The sequence below is a fragment of the Ceratotherium simum genome, chromosome 17 (assembly GCF_057802395.1).
Source record: "Ceratotherium simum simum isolate JZ-2026a chromosome 17, ASM5780239v1, whole genome shotgun sequence".
Taxonomy (NCBI): domain Eukaryota; kingdom Metazoa; phylum Chordata; class Mammalia; order Perissodactyla; family Rhinocerotidae; genus Ceratotherium; species Ceratotherium simum.
In genome coordinates, this window is record NC_141916.1 from 56,768,163 (window position 1) to 56,784,368 (window position 16,206).

Genomic DNA, 16,206 nt, shown 5'->3' on the forward strand with positions numbered 1-16,206 from the left:
TGGCTTTTCAGGAGATGTTTCACAAAACAGAAGAATTCTTATCCAAAAGGACAGAGAGTGAGATGGATGAGATGGACACCTCAGATACGCAGTGGGGCTGGTTTTACTTGGCAGAATGTGGGAAGTGGCACATGTTTCAGGTATGTCGTGTCCTCAAATGTAGCAGAAGGGTTGAGAGTCACTTAGCATCATCCTGCTGATGTCTAAAATGAGTGTGAATGCAGAACCTGAAAGAAATCAAACCTTAAGGAAATCAGATAGCCTAACTAAAAGAAAAATTAGAAATTCTTCTCGTTCTTTTCCTTTTCTTTTCCCCAGGTTTTCACAATAATTTATTTAGAAGAAACAATATGTGTTTTCTCTGTGTACAGAGGGCGAATATGACTGAGAGTTGCATGGTATCAGTACATCTGAGCAACTCCAAGTTTGATTTGGTGGACAAAGAGAAAGGGAAGAGAACAAGCCCATATTAAACACCTTCTGTATGCCAGGTATTATGTTAGGTGTTGTACATATATCTTCTCCTTTATCTTCACAACAGCTCTGAAGCAGATCTTAAGACTGTCTTAACAGCCAAAGAGAGTGAAACTCAGAAAAGTTAACGTAATTTATCCAGAGTCACTCAGGTAGTTGATGGTTAAGATGAGATTTGAACCCATACTCAAAAGCTTGTGGTCTTTTTTACTCACCAGACTACTTAAAGAAGATTTAATTTGAGCCACTTAGGAAGTATAATGATTGTAACAATTTGTAAAAATGGTAATAATTTGGAAAAAGGGATTATAACCAGTTGAAGTTTCTTTGGTGGAAATCCTTAAACCATTTTCAACATGCTGGCTGAGCTGTGATTCTCCCTCTGTGTTGGGAACTAGAACAGATGATTAGTAAGTTTCCCTCCTCCCTCCATTCTCTGTCTCTGTGACCACAGTACCACCTCTGTGGCCAAGCCGTTAATGTGAACAGCTGGTAAATGAAACTTTCTGGTTTGTCTTAAAGCCGGATACCAACATTCAGTGTTCAGTTAGCAGTGAAGATATCGAAAAAAGCTTCAAAACAAACCCTTGTGGCTCCATTTCTTTTACTACTTCCAAATTCAGCTACAAGATAGACTTTGCAGGTATGTTTTTTTCCCTAATAGTTGTGTGTTTTTAGTATATTGATATGGTAAAATCTGTGGTTCTGAAGATCAGGATTAGTTGATATATTTGTAAACAGTGAAGTAAATCCTTTTTTGTAATACACAAAAATACCTCTATAAAAACTCAAGATTTAAGATCTACTTGAGGAACATTACCTTTTGTAAAGGAATATTTTTATGCTTATAGATACTAATGTATATGGAGATTGTCATGTTTTTTGATTTTACATAATGCTTCTCTTCTAAGGAACATAAAACACTTTTTAGCTGTTGTTTTATTCATCAAGCCATCAGTCTTTTGAAATAGATAGGAACTCTTTTATCTTAAGGATCAATCTGAGAGGTTAAGTGACAGAGTCATAGGTAGGTGGTGATAGTTTTAAGATGAAAGTTCAGCTGAATGACCCGTCTCTTGGTGTCTTTGCCAGAAAACTATTTTTTCAATGGACATTGCCTTCTGCCATTTTCTGATTTCATTGGCCCTTCCACAGATTAACCAGCTAATCTGGAAATCAGCGGCACTTTGGATTTCATTTATGATATACGGGTGTGTTTTTAGGTATCCCATGGAAAACCTGTTGGATTCAGCCCCTTCAGTTTCAAGCTGCTAGCTTTAGCTGTTTGCTGCTTAGAGGCAGACAAGACCTGGAAGGGGAGGCTTTCTTAATGCAAGTGCATTTTGGTTGCTCCTCAGTTCAGTGCTCTGGCTCTTCTTCCCCAGTGTTTGTGAGTGGTGTCTTTATGACAGAGTTAGTAGTGTGTTTTGCTGAGGTAGGGTGGTGAAACCATAGGCAAGTCCCTAGGATGAGCCAAGGCCCAGAAGTGGTGAAGGGGATTTGTCTGGTAAGAGGTTGATACAACCAAATCTGTAATGGTTATTGCCCCCCAAAGCTTTTATTTGTTTTTATCAAGAGTTAAAACCATTAGATTCTTACTCCTGACTAACCATAACTTTTTTTCATGACATTAGGCAAATAGGCTGCCTTTAACGGGTCCCCGACATTTGTCTTCCTGCTGCAGTCTAGACAGAAGGTGTCTGGTGGACATGTTAGTCTTGTGTACAGCTGCCAGTTTTGAAGCAACACTGAGACATAATGATACTCACGGGCATCAGGCTTCATGTAGAGGATGAAGTTTGTCAAAGCATATGGGATATAATCCAGCAAGACACATGTTTCTGAAAGAATATTTTCTAGTAAACTGTATCTTTTGGAAGCTTTCTCTCAGACAATGCAGTTTATTAAAAAACATCTTTATCAAAGGACAGGAGTTACATGTAATAACTCAAGTTCCCCAACCCTCTATATAATGATACTGTTTCAAAGGTATAGGTATTAGCATTTTACGTGTACTATTTGCAAAATTAGCCCCAACTGTGCTGCCACAAGCCAACTCAGGTTCTCTATAAAAATGATGAAAAGTAAAGTCAAAATGAGGTGGTATAGGAGGAAGCCACCACAGGTTTCACTCCATGTGCTGAGGCGATCTTGCTTTTTCCCTGTGTGGCTGTAATGCCAGTGTGTGCAGAGCCTAGGACAGAACAGACTTGATACAGCATTTGCCTGGGTGGGTGAACCCCTTTATTTTGGAATGGAATGATGGCAATTAGACAAGATAAACTGACTAGAATCTCATGTTAAGACTAAGTACTTAATTAACTTTGTGAGAATGAAGAAATGGACCTGATAACTATTGCCATAGCTGAGGCATAGATGAAAGAAGAAAGTGATACTTCTGGTTAATTAGTCTTTTATCACTAGAATCTCTTATATAGTCATGTGCCGCATTAGGATGTTTTGGCCAACAACAGACCACATATACGACGGTGGTCCCCTCGGATTAGTACCATACAGTCTAGGTGTGTGGTAGCCTACACCATCTAGGTTTGTGTAAGTACACTGTATGACGTTCACACAATGACACATTTCTCAGAAAGTGTCCCTGTTGTTAAGCGATGCAAGACTGTGTATGTATGTATTGAGTCTACCTAGGTTTTCTGTTTTTTGGTTTAGGTATATAATTTAAAGAGAAGGCAAGAAATGTATAAATTTTTGAAATTCTGTGAATTGTACAAGTTTTGTAATGGTAATATATCTTTTTTATCATTTTCAAAATTTTTGGAGAAATCAAAGTACATTTTCCACTTAATAAACCAACCAGAAAATTCAGTACTATAATTTCTTTCTCTTTCTAGTACTCTTAATTTTCCAAAGTTTAGACCTTTTCCATTTTAGGGTCAGTTTAACCTAAGTGTGATACAGAAAGGAATAGACCCTGCATACTGAGCAGTGTATGAGATTAGCATCCTTACTTGTGAGCTTAGCTCAGGCAGTGAAGCTGTGCTCCCTCAGCAGCACTTCTAGGAGAGGATAACTAGATACATGGTAAAGTATCCTTAGTATGCTGTGCTTGTCAGCTGCTGCCAGAGCTCCATGATTCCTGACCATCATGTAGTGCGGCTACAAATCTTCATGACAGTTTTTAGCACGTTTCTGTGATTTATCTAATATCTTTGTGTTTGTATACAGAAATGAAGCAAATGAATCTCACCACTGGAAAACAGCGCTTGATAAAAAGAGCCCCCTTTTCTATCAGTGCTTTCAGGTATTGTAAAGAGAACAGGGGTGGAAAGAGTGAGCTTCTCCTCTCCCTCTTTCTTAATACTTGATAGAGGAACAAATAGGCTGAAATGTTTGGATAGATTATTTAATGATCTTAATATCGATCTTTTCATTACTGAATTTCATATTAGTTGATGAAATAGCAATATTAGTATTTTCTGCCCGTGTTACTTTTCCTGTTATCCTTTTCACTTCCCCTTCTATATTTATACTTTTCAATTCTTTAGAACAGTTTGCATGGTAGTTACAAAATGCTGTAACCTGCTGAAGTAAGTTTGAATTAACTTGGAAATGCTCTCACAGAACCATCCAATTACTGGGGCCATAAATCCTAAGTAGTTGCCCACTTTGTCTCCACCTCCACTGATCCCCGTGGGGCAACTCCTAGAAGTAATTTTGCATCTGTGGTGACTAAAGGAGACCCAGGGAAGATGGGAGCAAACGGACGACAGCACAGCTACCTGTTCCCTGGATTTGGGTTGCGAGTTTTCCTTTGTGCCACCTCTAAGCTGTATATAGCCTGAAAAGAGAGGTGGAAGTGCCAGGAGAGAATAAGTATTTGTTTTTCATGTGAATGGAATTGAAGGGAAAAATCTTGGAGCATGTCTCCTATTTTCTGGAACGGTTCCTCAGCCAGTATTGAAATTCTTGCAATTCAAAGAATTTAAATTGAAATAGAAAAGAAAATGTTAATATATGAATTGTAGGGGATACCATTTCCTCCTTCCAAGGAGATATTTTGAAAGGATCAGAGTAAGGAAAGAAATGTTTTAAGTTTTTATCAGTTTGTTTCTTAAGACTTTTGGCTTATATTTTAGCATCATGATTTAAAGTTATTCAAGTACTTATATAATGAATGCTCTAGTACTTCCACGGAATATGAAGAATATTATATCCTTACCAGCAACATCATATCCTCATTCTTAAGCGCAAGGAATATAATCAAGGAATTACTTATCTTCAAAGGGAAAAAAATGAGACATAATAACAGAAAATGTTATTGTAACTATGTTAGTATATCTGGTATATTTTGGTGGAGAGAAGAAGCACATGATGGGGTCAAGCACTTTGTTCTGTCACAGACTATACAAACCACAGGACAAAGACAGGCGAGGGAGAGAATTGACCAGAATGGAGGCAGTAAGCAAGATAATGAAAGAGGAGGAACAGTTAGGTAGGATACAGGAGGGTGGTGAAGGTTGGTAGGTGCTGATATAGAAATGTTTATTTACTTATTACAGGAATATATTGAGCATTTATTAATACAAGGTGAATAGTACATGTTTCCTATTGGCAAGGAATTTACAATTAATTAAGGTTGTAGGCTACATAAAAATTTTAAAAAATTTCCATAGCTAAAAGATACTTTAGGCAAAGTGAAAAAAAAAACAAAAAACTGGGAAAACTATTGTTACTTATTATCATAGTCAAAGGGTTTATCTCTATAGTATATGAAGTACTTCTAGGAATCACTAAGTAAATGACCAACAACCCATAGAAAAGTGAGCAAAGAATTTGAATAGTTCATACAACCTCACTCATAATAAGAGAAATACAAATTATACTAGACTATTTTTTACTGTCAGATTGACAAAAATTCAGAAGTCTCGTAACACACTTCTTTGGAGATATTGTTGGAAAATAGGCATTCTCTATATTTCTGGTGGGAATGTCAATGAGTATAATCTTCAAGGAGGGCATTTCGGCAGTATCTGTCAAACTCATGAATAAATATATTTTTTGACCCAGAAATTCCATTTCAAAGATGTTATCCTACAGACAGACTAGTGGATATGTAAAATGAGAAATGGACAAATTTGTTCTTTGCAGCATTCCTAACAGTAGCAAGAAGCTGAAGACAAATGAAATATCATCAACAGGGAACTTGTTAAATACGTTATGGTACATCCAGACGATGGAATTCTGTGCATCTGTAAAATAGAATGCACTCATTCATTCAGCCGTACCTACTGAGTGTCTTCATGTGCCAGGCTCTTTGTGGGGACTCGGGAATGATGATTCTATCTACTGATATGGAAAGATCTCTAAGAACATATTAAGTGGAAAAAAAAAAAAAGCTGCAAAAAACATGTGTATGCTACCATTTGTGTAGGGAGAAAAATTGGCTTGTGTTAACCCAAAGAAGTTCTAGAAGAATACCCCAAAGACCAAAAACAATGATAACTTGGAGTTGGGGCAAGAGGTGAGAATAGGACAGAACAAGGACTTGAGTGGGAGGGAAACTATTCACTGTTTACTTCTTTATACTTATTAATTTTTAAATCATATGATTATATGATCTTTTCAAAAATTAAAATTTTTGAAAGCTAAAGATAGGCTTGAAATTTATGAATTTCTTCCAGTAACCTGCACTCACCAGAGAGGATTGGTATGTCAGTTTCAGCCTTTTGGCGTTAAGCCCCCCAACTTACTGTCGTCTTCTGTATTCACATCCACTGGCTTAAGCATGGTCCATAGTTTTTAGAAGTTTTGCTAACTGACTGCACTAAGTGAATAATGTGGACTGTGTAGGTGATAGTGGGCGATAAACAGAGAAAAGTTTAGGTTTAAGTTAGGTCTTTAAGGACTTTGAATGCACAGCTCAGGAGTTTTTATTTTATTTAATAGGCAGTATAAATCTGTTAAAGAGGGGTTTTTTGAATCAAGAGTTTGATTTTCTTCTTGTAAATTCTTTTTCTTTATCTAAAATCTTCCTTACATTTTAAAGAAATTCTGGCAATTTTAGAAAAACGAAGCAGAATTAAACAATTGTTTTTGAAAATTTGGTGTTATGTAGGGTTGGATGTTTTCCATCAAACTTCTCAATTCAGCACCTAAAATGTAGCACACAGTAGACATTCAATAAATATTTTAAACCAAAGAAACCAGGAGGCTACACTTAATTGCATTTGTTACAATACCTTAAACGTGAAAATTTAGTTTTGGAGAAAAGGCTAAATTCTTGGCAATAATTATAATCAACTTCTAATATTTTGTTTTGTCTTTTGCTATTTAAAGTTATATCTGTGAAAACGAGGCTATCCCCATGCCAGCACACTGGGAGAATGTGAATACTGAAGTACCCTATCAGGTAAGAGCAGAACTGACTACACTGTGCAAGAGATTGGAAAGGACCCCAATAAAACTGTGCAAACTTCTTTTTCCAGCTTATTCCTTTGCACAATCAAACACATGAATATAATGAAGTTGCTAGTCTCTTTGGGAAAACAATGGATCGCAACAGAATTAAAAGAATTCAGAGAATTCAAAACCTAGACTTGTGGGAGTTCTTTTGCAGGTGAGACAGTTTCTAATCTGAACCCTCTCCTTGACCTCTAAGACTTTTATAGTTTTAGAGACAGTGAAGCACAAATGTTGAATTCTGTTAATTTTCAGCGATGCCGTATGAACCGTGTAGATGTGCTGTGTTTCTCTCGTGCCGTGTTTTGCTCTAGTCTCTCAGCTTTCTTCTTCAGCATTCTTGGAGTCAGAGAGAGCTGCTCTGTAAGTAAACGCAGGCGTCGCTTACAACGTTGCAATGCGATGCTGGAGGTCAAAGTCTCTCCAGCACTTCCAGAAGCTCTCTGCTCTCAAGCTTTGGGACTGTGCACCTTGGCTGACATTAGCATTACAGAGGAATCCGGGGAACTGTTTAATTTTGTTGATAGGACTTTGTTGGCTCAGACTTTTATGTTGAATTAGAAGTCTCTGGAAACACTGTTGAATTTTTTTTTTTTTTTTAACAATTATACTATTTTGCCTGTAGTCATTCACTTGTTTAGTTTTGAAGGACATTGTAAAAAATACCTTCAAATTTCCTGCTTAGCTCAAAGTTTATGTTGTAGGTTCAATATCTCAATTAATTACTCAGTTTGGGCTGGAAATGACTCATTGGATTGCTCAGTGTGCACTTAACCTAAAAATAAAGCCCATTACAGAAAACTTAAAGGTATTATCCAAATTAATCTTTTATGCTGCATTTTTTTATAACAAGTGTTACTTAAATAAGTGATTTTCTGAAATATATTAAATTTGTGTATGAGATTTGATTTTTAATATTTTTTAATATAAACAGACCTTTTAATATTTATTCAGGAAAATTTCAAGTAATAGAGTTTAATATAAAGAGCCCCTGTGTATCCACTACCCTGATTTAACATTTATCAAGATTTACTGCACATAATTTATCTCCTTTTTTGCTATTATTGTTGTTGCTGAAGTATTTTAAAGCAAATCCGGGACCTTAGCTCATTTCATTCTCATATACTTGAAAATCAGGCTGACTCTTGTTTGGTAATGGTACATGGAGTTCTTTCCTGCTTCTGTGAAGTCAGTTATATGGCCTGAGTAAATTCCGGGTTTTATTCTCATAGTAGTTTATATTATAAAATAAGGGGTTTTCAGCTTGTATTCTTTATAGTCTTGAGTCTTTGGACCAAGCCAACTTTTATTGCTGACAATACTGAGTTTCACTGAGTTTAAAAGGTTTTATTCAGTTCTTGTTTGGATGATTCTGTTGTAGAGGAAGATGGAAACCTCCCTCCCCTTTGGTTTTATTCTCTCAGCGAATAAAGTAAGCTTTTCTAAAATGGTCAGATGAAAACTTAATTCGTTATTTGTAATCAGGCCTCTGAAGTGGAGTTCATATTCGTCTCCCTCATAATTTGAGTCTTCAATTAAATCCTAGTGGTAAGAATGTACCAGTGAATCCCCAAAATATCTTATACTAAGAATTTCACTGGAAATGGTTTTATTCTATCGATGCGCTTTATGATTTTATGTGATGTCGGCCTATAGAAATCTGTGATGGTAAAGGAACCTGCCACCTGCTATGACAGAAAATACTGAGTCTCACTGTAAGGGCAACCTGTCATTTTGACATGTGCCTGAAGAACTAAAATAACATAGTCAATCTCACTGTCATGTAACCTGTGACTCACTCTGTAGGCAATGAGGCCCACGTGAGTCCATCAGGCATCAGTTTGCATGTCGTCCAGGCCTTTCTTCCTTCCTCCCTTCTTCCAACAAATATGTTTTAGCACCTACTTTGTGACAAGCACTCTTCTAGGCACTTGGGATATAACAATGTACAGGACCATAGCTTAGACAAAGAGCCAGACCATTGCACCACAAAACATAGAGGTGAGCACAGGGCATCCTGGGAGCATGAAGTGAGGGTATCTATTCACCCTGGGTGACAAAAGGAAGATGTATGTTGTGGGGCGGGAAGTATCGTGGAGCACTTGCTAAAGCAGGTATTATTTAAGCTAGACACAGGTAGGAGAGGGGAGGGGCATCCTAGGCATCAGGAGCCGCATGGGCCAAAGTTTGATTACAAGAGGGAATGTAGAACATTGAGATAATTTCAAATACAACAAAAAATAGGATGAATGGTTAGAGAAGATGCTAGAAAGGTACTCGAGGTAGAGCATGCAGGCGTGTATAGTAGAACTGCTGGGGTGGTTGTATGATTGTCTTCAGTAGCCTTACTTGAGGTGGACTGATCCAGAGTTGAGGTCAGAGAGTTAGCAGGGGCCAGGCCATGCAGGGCCTTAGAAGCCAAACTAAGGGGTTTGGTTTTACTTCCTGAGACAGTGGAAAGCCATTGTAAGACTTGAAGCAAGAGAGTGATGGATCTGATTTGCATTTTAGAAAAATAATTCATGAGGCTCTACTGTGGAGAAGGAGTTTAAAGCAGTGGTTCTCGATTAGGAATGGTTTTGCCCACCAGGGAACACTTGGCAAGAACGGGAGACATTTTTTAATATCATGTGGTGGGGTGGGGAGATACTACTGGCATCTACTGGGTAAAGGCCAGGGATGCTAACCATCCTACAATGCACAAGACAGCCTCCCACACAAAGAATTATCCATCCCAAAATGTCAGTAGTGCCAAGGTTGAGAAACTGGTTTAAACACAGTTTCTCACAGTTAGAAGCAGGGAGACCAATTTAGGAAATTGTTGTTTTTAAGACATTGTAATTAAACTGAGACACATTGGGTGACCTGAATCAAAGTGGTATCTGCAACATTGGAGTGAAGAGGACAGTTTTGAGACACTAAGGACGCAGAATGTTATTGCTTGGTGCTTGATTTAATGTGTGCGATGGAGTGGGTAAGGGAGATGGGAAAAACAACTCTGAAGTTTCTGACTTGTTTGTTTTAATTGACTAAGGGAAAATGGGTACAAACAGATTTTGGTCTGGGAAGGATGAAGAGAGAGGAGTAGTTGATATATAGATTGAGAGCTCAGAAGAGTGGTATAGACTAGAGATAAAGGTTTTGGAATTGTTAAGAAATGTGGGGCAATAGAAGCTATAGGAATGGATAAGATGACCAGGGAGTTTTTGTAGACTAAGCAAAGAGGGCCAAGGACTGAACTCTGGAAGGAATGGACAGAGGAAGAGAAAACCCAAGGAAGAAACTGAGTAACAACCACAGAAAGTGGAATAAAACCAATATAATGTGGAATCACAGAGGCCAAAGGAAGAAAGTGGTTTATACAGGTAGATGTCATCCTCAGGGTCACATACAGAAGAGATGTCAAGTAAGATAAATATTGAAAATATCCTGTGGATTTTGCAACAAAAAGCTCATTGGTACCCTTGATTAGGGCAATGTTGGTAGATGCTATACTGTGTTTACAGCAAATGTTGACAACTCTTTCAAGAAGCTTGGCAGTGAAGAGAATGAGAGATGTGAGAAGATGGGTAATATGGAGTTGGGAAGGGTGTTTTTGTTTTCTTATGTGTTCTGAATTTAAAGACGGGAGAGAAATGAGCATGTTTAAATTATAATAGGAAAGAACTTATGGAGACAGAGAGTTTAAAAGACAGGAGAGAGAGGGGAAGGGTAATTGATGGATTAAGGCTCCTAAAGAGGTTTCTTGGGATGGAATTCAGAGAACATATGTCAGAAGGAGATAGACGAGGGTGGTCCACTTATGTTTATAGATACTGTCATGTGTCGCTGTATGACAGGAATATGTTCTGAGAAATGCACCCATTAGGAGATTTCGTCATTGTGTAAACATCATAGAGTTTACTTACACAAACCTAGATGGTATAGCCTACTACACACCTAGGCAGCACGTTACTAATCTGTAGGACCACTGTCATACGTGCAGTCCGTCATTGACCAGAACGCCCTTATGCATGCATGCCTGTAAGTAGAGGTAGGGGATGAGGAGAGGACGTAGTTTAGGGAGTTCCCTCCTGATACTTTCTGTTTCTTTGGTGAAATAAGAAGTGAGGTCACCTGCAGAGAACAAGGTGTTAGGAAAGTGTGGAGAAGAGGGAGAGGTAGAGGAAAAATGGAGATTTGAAATGGCCACTGTGGAATGTGGAATCCCAGAGCTAACCTGGGAACCACAGAATTTCCCTCAGTGTTGAGGGTTTCCCTAAAGCTGGAATATGTGAATTTGTAGTGGAAACCATGGGGATGTTGTTTGATTTATTTCAGCAGTCCAAATTTAAGAGCAGAGAGGGGAGGTGGTTGGATTGATCCGGGTTGGGAAGGATAAGGCAGCAAGGGAGTAAGAGCACTGAATGCTGCTACCTGATTAAGAATGTGGATTTAGATCACAGGTGCTCAGCCCTGGCTGCGTCTCAGAATCAGTGGAGCTCTGTAACGAAGCAGAGATTATCTATCACCCATCCCGATCCACTGAATCAGAACCTCTGTGTTCTGACATTTTTATCTTTAAAAAGTTCTACAGGTGATTCTGATGTTCAGACAGGATGGAGAACCACTGGTCTAAACCTAGGCAAATTTCTTTCAACCCAGAGCATGAAGACATTCCTGCTGCAGTTCAGAGTATGTAGCTACACGACTTAGCCGTTTTGGCACTCTAGTCCCTGACCGGGTGGGTAATTTTAAGACATCTTTCAGAGGTGGGTGATACGGTATTTTCATTCAGTTCAGAAATGAATGTGGGGCAAAGGTGGACAGGGCTATGAAGAACTTAGTGTAGTTTGAATCCTGTGACTCTTCCCAAAGGTTTAACTGCAGTCTGAGAGGCCCTGGAACTCAACGTTAGCCTTTCTGGAACATTAAGGTGTTCACTCACCAAGTATGTGAGTCTCCACACTTCATGGGTGCTTGAGTAGTGGGCACTAGAATAAACCATGCTGTGGGGATGCACAGCTTTGACCACTCCATCCCACTCTGCCTTCAACTGGTTTATATGCTGCATCCAGTCCAGCAACTGAGCAGGTTTTCAGTGCTCACTCCTCCGGCCCTTTAACTAACCAACACTTCATTTATAATATCTGAGAGAGACTCGAGTGAATTTTCAAACAAAATTCATTCTAATCTGTGCCTGGAAAGTAGTGATGAGTGCATATCCTGATTTTAGAGTGGATTCTAGTCATTACAGACATGAAGCTTGACATTAGAAGGATATGTATTAACTAAATATTTATTTAGAAAAAAACAGTATGGGTTCACTAATGCCCAACTAACTAAGAGGATTACCATAGTGGTAGATGGGTGAGCGCCTTAGTCTAACTTGATTTCTACAAAGCGTTTGAGAAAGGTTCTTATGATGGAGACAAGGTAGAGAAATGTGTACCAGGTGATAGTATAAACAGAAAAATTAATACCCAGTTAAAAGTCTTATGCAAAGAGTAACTTGAATGGCATGCATGCTTCCTTCTTGAGCCCTTCAACATTTTTATCAGAGATTTAGATGAAAATGTAGAAGGCATGCTTATCACACTTGTGAAAGATTTAAAACTAGAAGCGGTAGCTTATTTGTTGTGTGAATGAATCAGGAGTCAAAAAGACCTTGGAAGACTGAAACAGTGAGTCAAAAAAAATATGATTATCATTTTTAAAAAAAGATTTTTTTTCTTAGAAAAGCAACAAATGTGCATTGTAAAAAAAAAAAAAAAAGACAGTACATAAAGGTCTAAGAAAGTTGGCATAATTTGTTTTTAGTGAAAACACCAATACTGGCTTTTTCTGAAGTAAATATTTGTTTAATGCACATTCTTCTAATGTCATGCTTAATGGTCTGAAAATACTCTCACCAATGAATTAAAGCATATACAATTAATATACATATTGCCAGATGACTCTTGAGAAAGGCCATATACGTTTCCATTTCTCGCATCATTTAAATGCAAGTATCCAGTTTTAAATGCAAATATCCAGTTCCCCCACATAGTCACTAAGCTGCATGTTGTTTATAAATTCTGTAGTTTTAAAATTACTAGATCAAGGTAAAACTTAATTGAAATAAATATACTGTGTTAGGTTTATAAATCAGTTGTACAAATATAACAAGCCAAGAGAAGTCTGGTTTGAGAACGTCCTGGGAGTTTTAATTGACTACAAACTTATGTTAAGTCATCAGTCTGAGACCCTGCTGCAAAATGAATGAATTCAGTGGTGTGCCACTAGTCAGCGCTGACGATATCTGAACGCTGTTTCTGTTTCTCACCAACATTTGTCAACTGGAGGGTACCCAGCAGATTCTTGTCAACTAAACCTGTTCAGGATGGAGAAGGGCCTGCCTGGAAGCTATGCTATATGAGGAATAGTTGAGGGAATGGTGTATATTTAACCTAGAGAGGAAAGCCTAGGTCAATGTTCCTAGTTATTTTTGGATATTTGCGGAGTTGTTTTGTATAAGAGTATTTGAATTGTTCTGTGTTCAGAAGAGAATAACTAAGACCAATCAGTAGAATTAACAAGAAGGCAGATTTTGGTTCAGTGCTGGGGTAGATGTACTTTCTAACAGTTACAGATGATCACAAATAGATTGTACTGTCTTGCAAAGCGGTGAACACTTGACTCTGAAATGAATTAAAGCAGGCATTAAATAGCTACCTGTTAGAGATATAATGGGGGAGGGGATTATTTTAATTTTTAAAACATCTTTTTTATGAAATATCTAAAAAATGAAAATGCAGCAATTTATAGATACCCATGTGCCTGCCAATCAGATTTATTTAATATTTTAATATTTGTCACATTTTCTTCATCTTTGTATCTGGGTTTTCTTTAAAGATACAAAGCATTAAACATACAGGTGAAGCGTTTATACCCCATCCTCATTCTGTTCTCCTTCTTTCCTCCTGAGGTTGGAGTGATGCCTTCCTGTCCATATTTTTATATTTTTTACTACCTATGTATATATACCTATACAGTGCAGTATTATTTTGAGTTATATGTCTCTTTTTGCAACATTCTTTGTACATTCAACATTATTTTTCAAGAGTTATCTGTGTTAATATATGTAGATCTAGTTCATTACTTTTAACTTTCATGTATAAATATATAATTATTTATTCATTTTTTTATGAAGGAATTTTGGACTGTTCTCAGTTTGTTTGTTTTTTACTGTTACAATCAGTCCTACATTGAATATCTTTTTATGTGTTAGAAGAGATTGTCCATTGGGAAAGGAGTTGAACTAGATGGCTTCATGTCTCTTCCAGCCCTAAGATTCAGACTTCAGTTCAATTCAACCAACAGTCTCTGGGGATAAAAAGATTAAGACATGGTCCCTGCTTAAGTAATTCGCTGTTTAAAGACTCTGTAAACATTGTATTATTTAAATGTTTGTAGTGTCATTTTTAGGCATCTATAAAGCTTGGCTGGTTTAGGCAATCAATCACCTTTGCTATGATGGGGCATTGTCTGGGAGAGCTGTAGTTTTTGGTATAATTTTCAACCTTAAGTTTCAATGTTAACTTATAATTTTTTTTTTCATCTTTATACTTTTTTTCTTTGTTTTTTTTTTTTGAGGAAGATTGGCCCTGAGCTAACATCTGTTGCCAATCCCCCTCCTTTTTTTCTCTTTTTTCTCCCCAAAGCCCCAGTAGATAGTTGTCTGTCATAGTTGTACATCCTTCTAGTTGCTCTGTATGGGACACCACCTCAGCATGGCTTGATGAGCGGTGCTTAGGTCTGCGCCCAGGATCTGAACCCGTGAACCCCAGGCTGCTGAAGTGGAGCACGCAGACCCAACCGCTACGCCACCAGGCCAGCCCCTTAACTTATAATTTTTGATGAGATTATTTATGTGTCCAAGAGCATTCAAGATTATTTCTTTTCCAGAGCTGCCGTGTCTACTTATGATTTATGTTCAAAAAGTATTTTCTGTTTCACCCTTTCTATTGAACTTTGCTCCTTGAAAAATTAATAAATGCCACTTATGATATATTTCTGTGTGTGTTTTGTGTCTATATGTATTGTGTTTTTAGGAAAAAGGCTCAACTCAAGAAAAAAAGAGGTGTGCCTCAGATTAATGAGCAAATGTTATTTCATGGTACCAGCAGTGAATTTGTGGAAGCAATTTGCATTCATAACTTTGATTGGAGAATAAATGGTATACATGGTGCTCTCTTTGGAAAAGGTAATTATCAGAATTCCAGGTCCAATTTCAGTCCTAGGAAACATTCTCCTCTCTTTAGAGATAATTGATTGTGTTGTAATTCAGGATTTGATAGTCATTAAGTTCAAAGTTACTGTACTTTTAGGTTCCTGGCACACTCTCAGAATTTCTGAGCCACAGAAAAGCCACTTCCTCCATGAATAAGGTGGAAGTCAGACTTTTACATTTCACCCTACATTTTACGTTTCAGCTTGGATTAAATAGCTCGCCAAGTCTCAGTCATTTAGATGGGGTATCATGTCCATATTAGCTGATTTTTGCATTACATTTAATTTTCATGTATAAGTCCTTGTCATGGATAAAACTAAACTGTTTTATGTCAAATATATAGAAAACTATAAAATAAATTAATTACATTGTGCACAGGTCTAGGTACTAGTATTTTTTGTTTGTTTTGTTTTTTAGAAAATGATAGGTAAGAATATTAATGAGCGATAAGGAATAATGGGGGAAATCCTCACCTTTTTTTTAATGTTGTGAACGTCCAAGTTCTTCAGTTTATGCCCACTCCTCAAGCAAATTAAGGAGAGAGGTGAGGGGAAAAGGTAAGGGATGGACATCTATTTTCTGGTCCTTACTTTGTACCTTACCTCCATCAAGAGAACTGACTACCAATTAGGATCAGGATGTGCTTCATTTTTAAAAAGTAAATTAATTTTTAAAATAACTACTGAAAAGGGCATCCTATTACTGTAAGAGGATCTGAAAAGTATTACATAAATCCCATCAGTATTGGGTAATACTGTATGAGACTTAGCAATTCATTTCCAAAATTTTTTAGAGTAAGTATTCCCTTAATGATGTCCTTCTCCGTGGCCTAACATTTGAGAAGAGTTGGATGCTTTATTGAATTTTCATATTTAGGCAATGAACCAGTGAAATTGTTCTTTTTGAGTGCTCAGATGTGAAGAGCATTGCACTCTCTTGAGAAATCTTTTCCTGGATATAGGGTTCTATTATTTCCAGAAATACTATTGAATGATTACCCGTATCATAGAAATGTGGTTTCTTGAGGTTTGAAATAGTCTCTGTAGACCAGTAGT

The 16,206-nt window shown here is 37.4% G+C and overlaps 1 protein-coding gene across 7 annotated transcripts in view; it reads left to right on the plus strand.

Moving 5' to 3' along the window:
- Positions 1 to 16,206, plus strand: part of PARP11 (poly(ADP-ribose) polymerase family member 11) — a 49,465-nt gene that overhangs the window by 21,974 nt on the left and 11,285 nt on the right. For 5 of the 7 annotated variants that reach the window (XM_087442886.1, XM_014793967.2, XM_014793969.2 and 2 more), the window contains 6 exons: positions 12 to 140; positions 997 to 1,117; positions 3,667 to 3,742; positions 6,778 to 6,850; positions 6,927 to 7,057; positions 14,973 to 15,124. In XM_087442886.1, coding sequence (XP_087299012.1) covers positions 15 to 140; positions 997 to 1,117; positions 3,667 to 3,742; positions 6,778 to 6,850; positions 6,927 to 7,057; positions 14,973 to 15,124 — 679 coding nt within the window. In that variant the 5' untranslated portion in view covers positions 12 to 14. Of the gene's footprint in view, positions 1 to 6; positions 141 to 996; positions 1,118 to 3,666; positions 3,743 to 6,777; positions 6,851 to 6,926; positions 7,058 to 14,972; positions 15,125 to 16,206 lie in introns of all 7 variants that reach the window. The other 2 variants (XM_087442888.1, XM_087442887.1) reach the window with 2 other exon arrangements.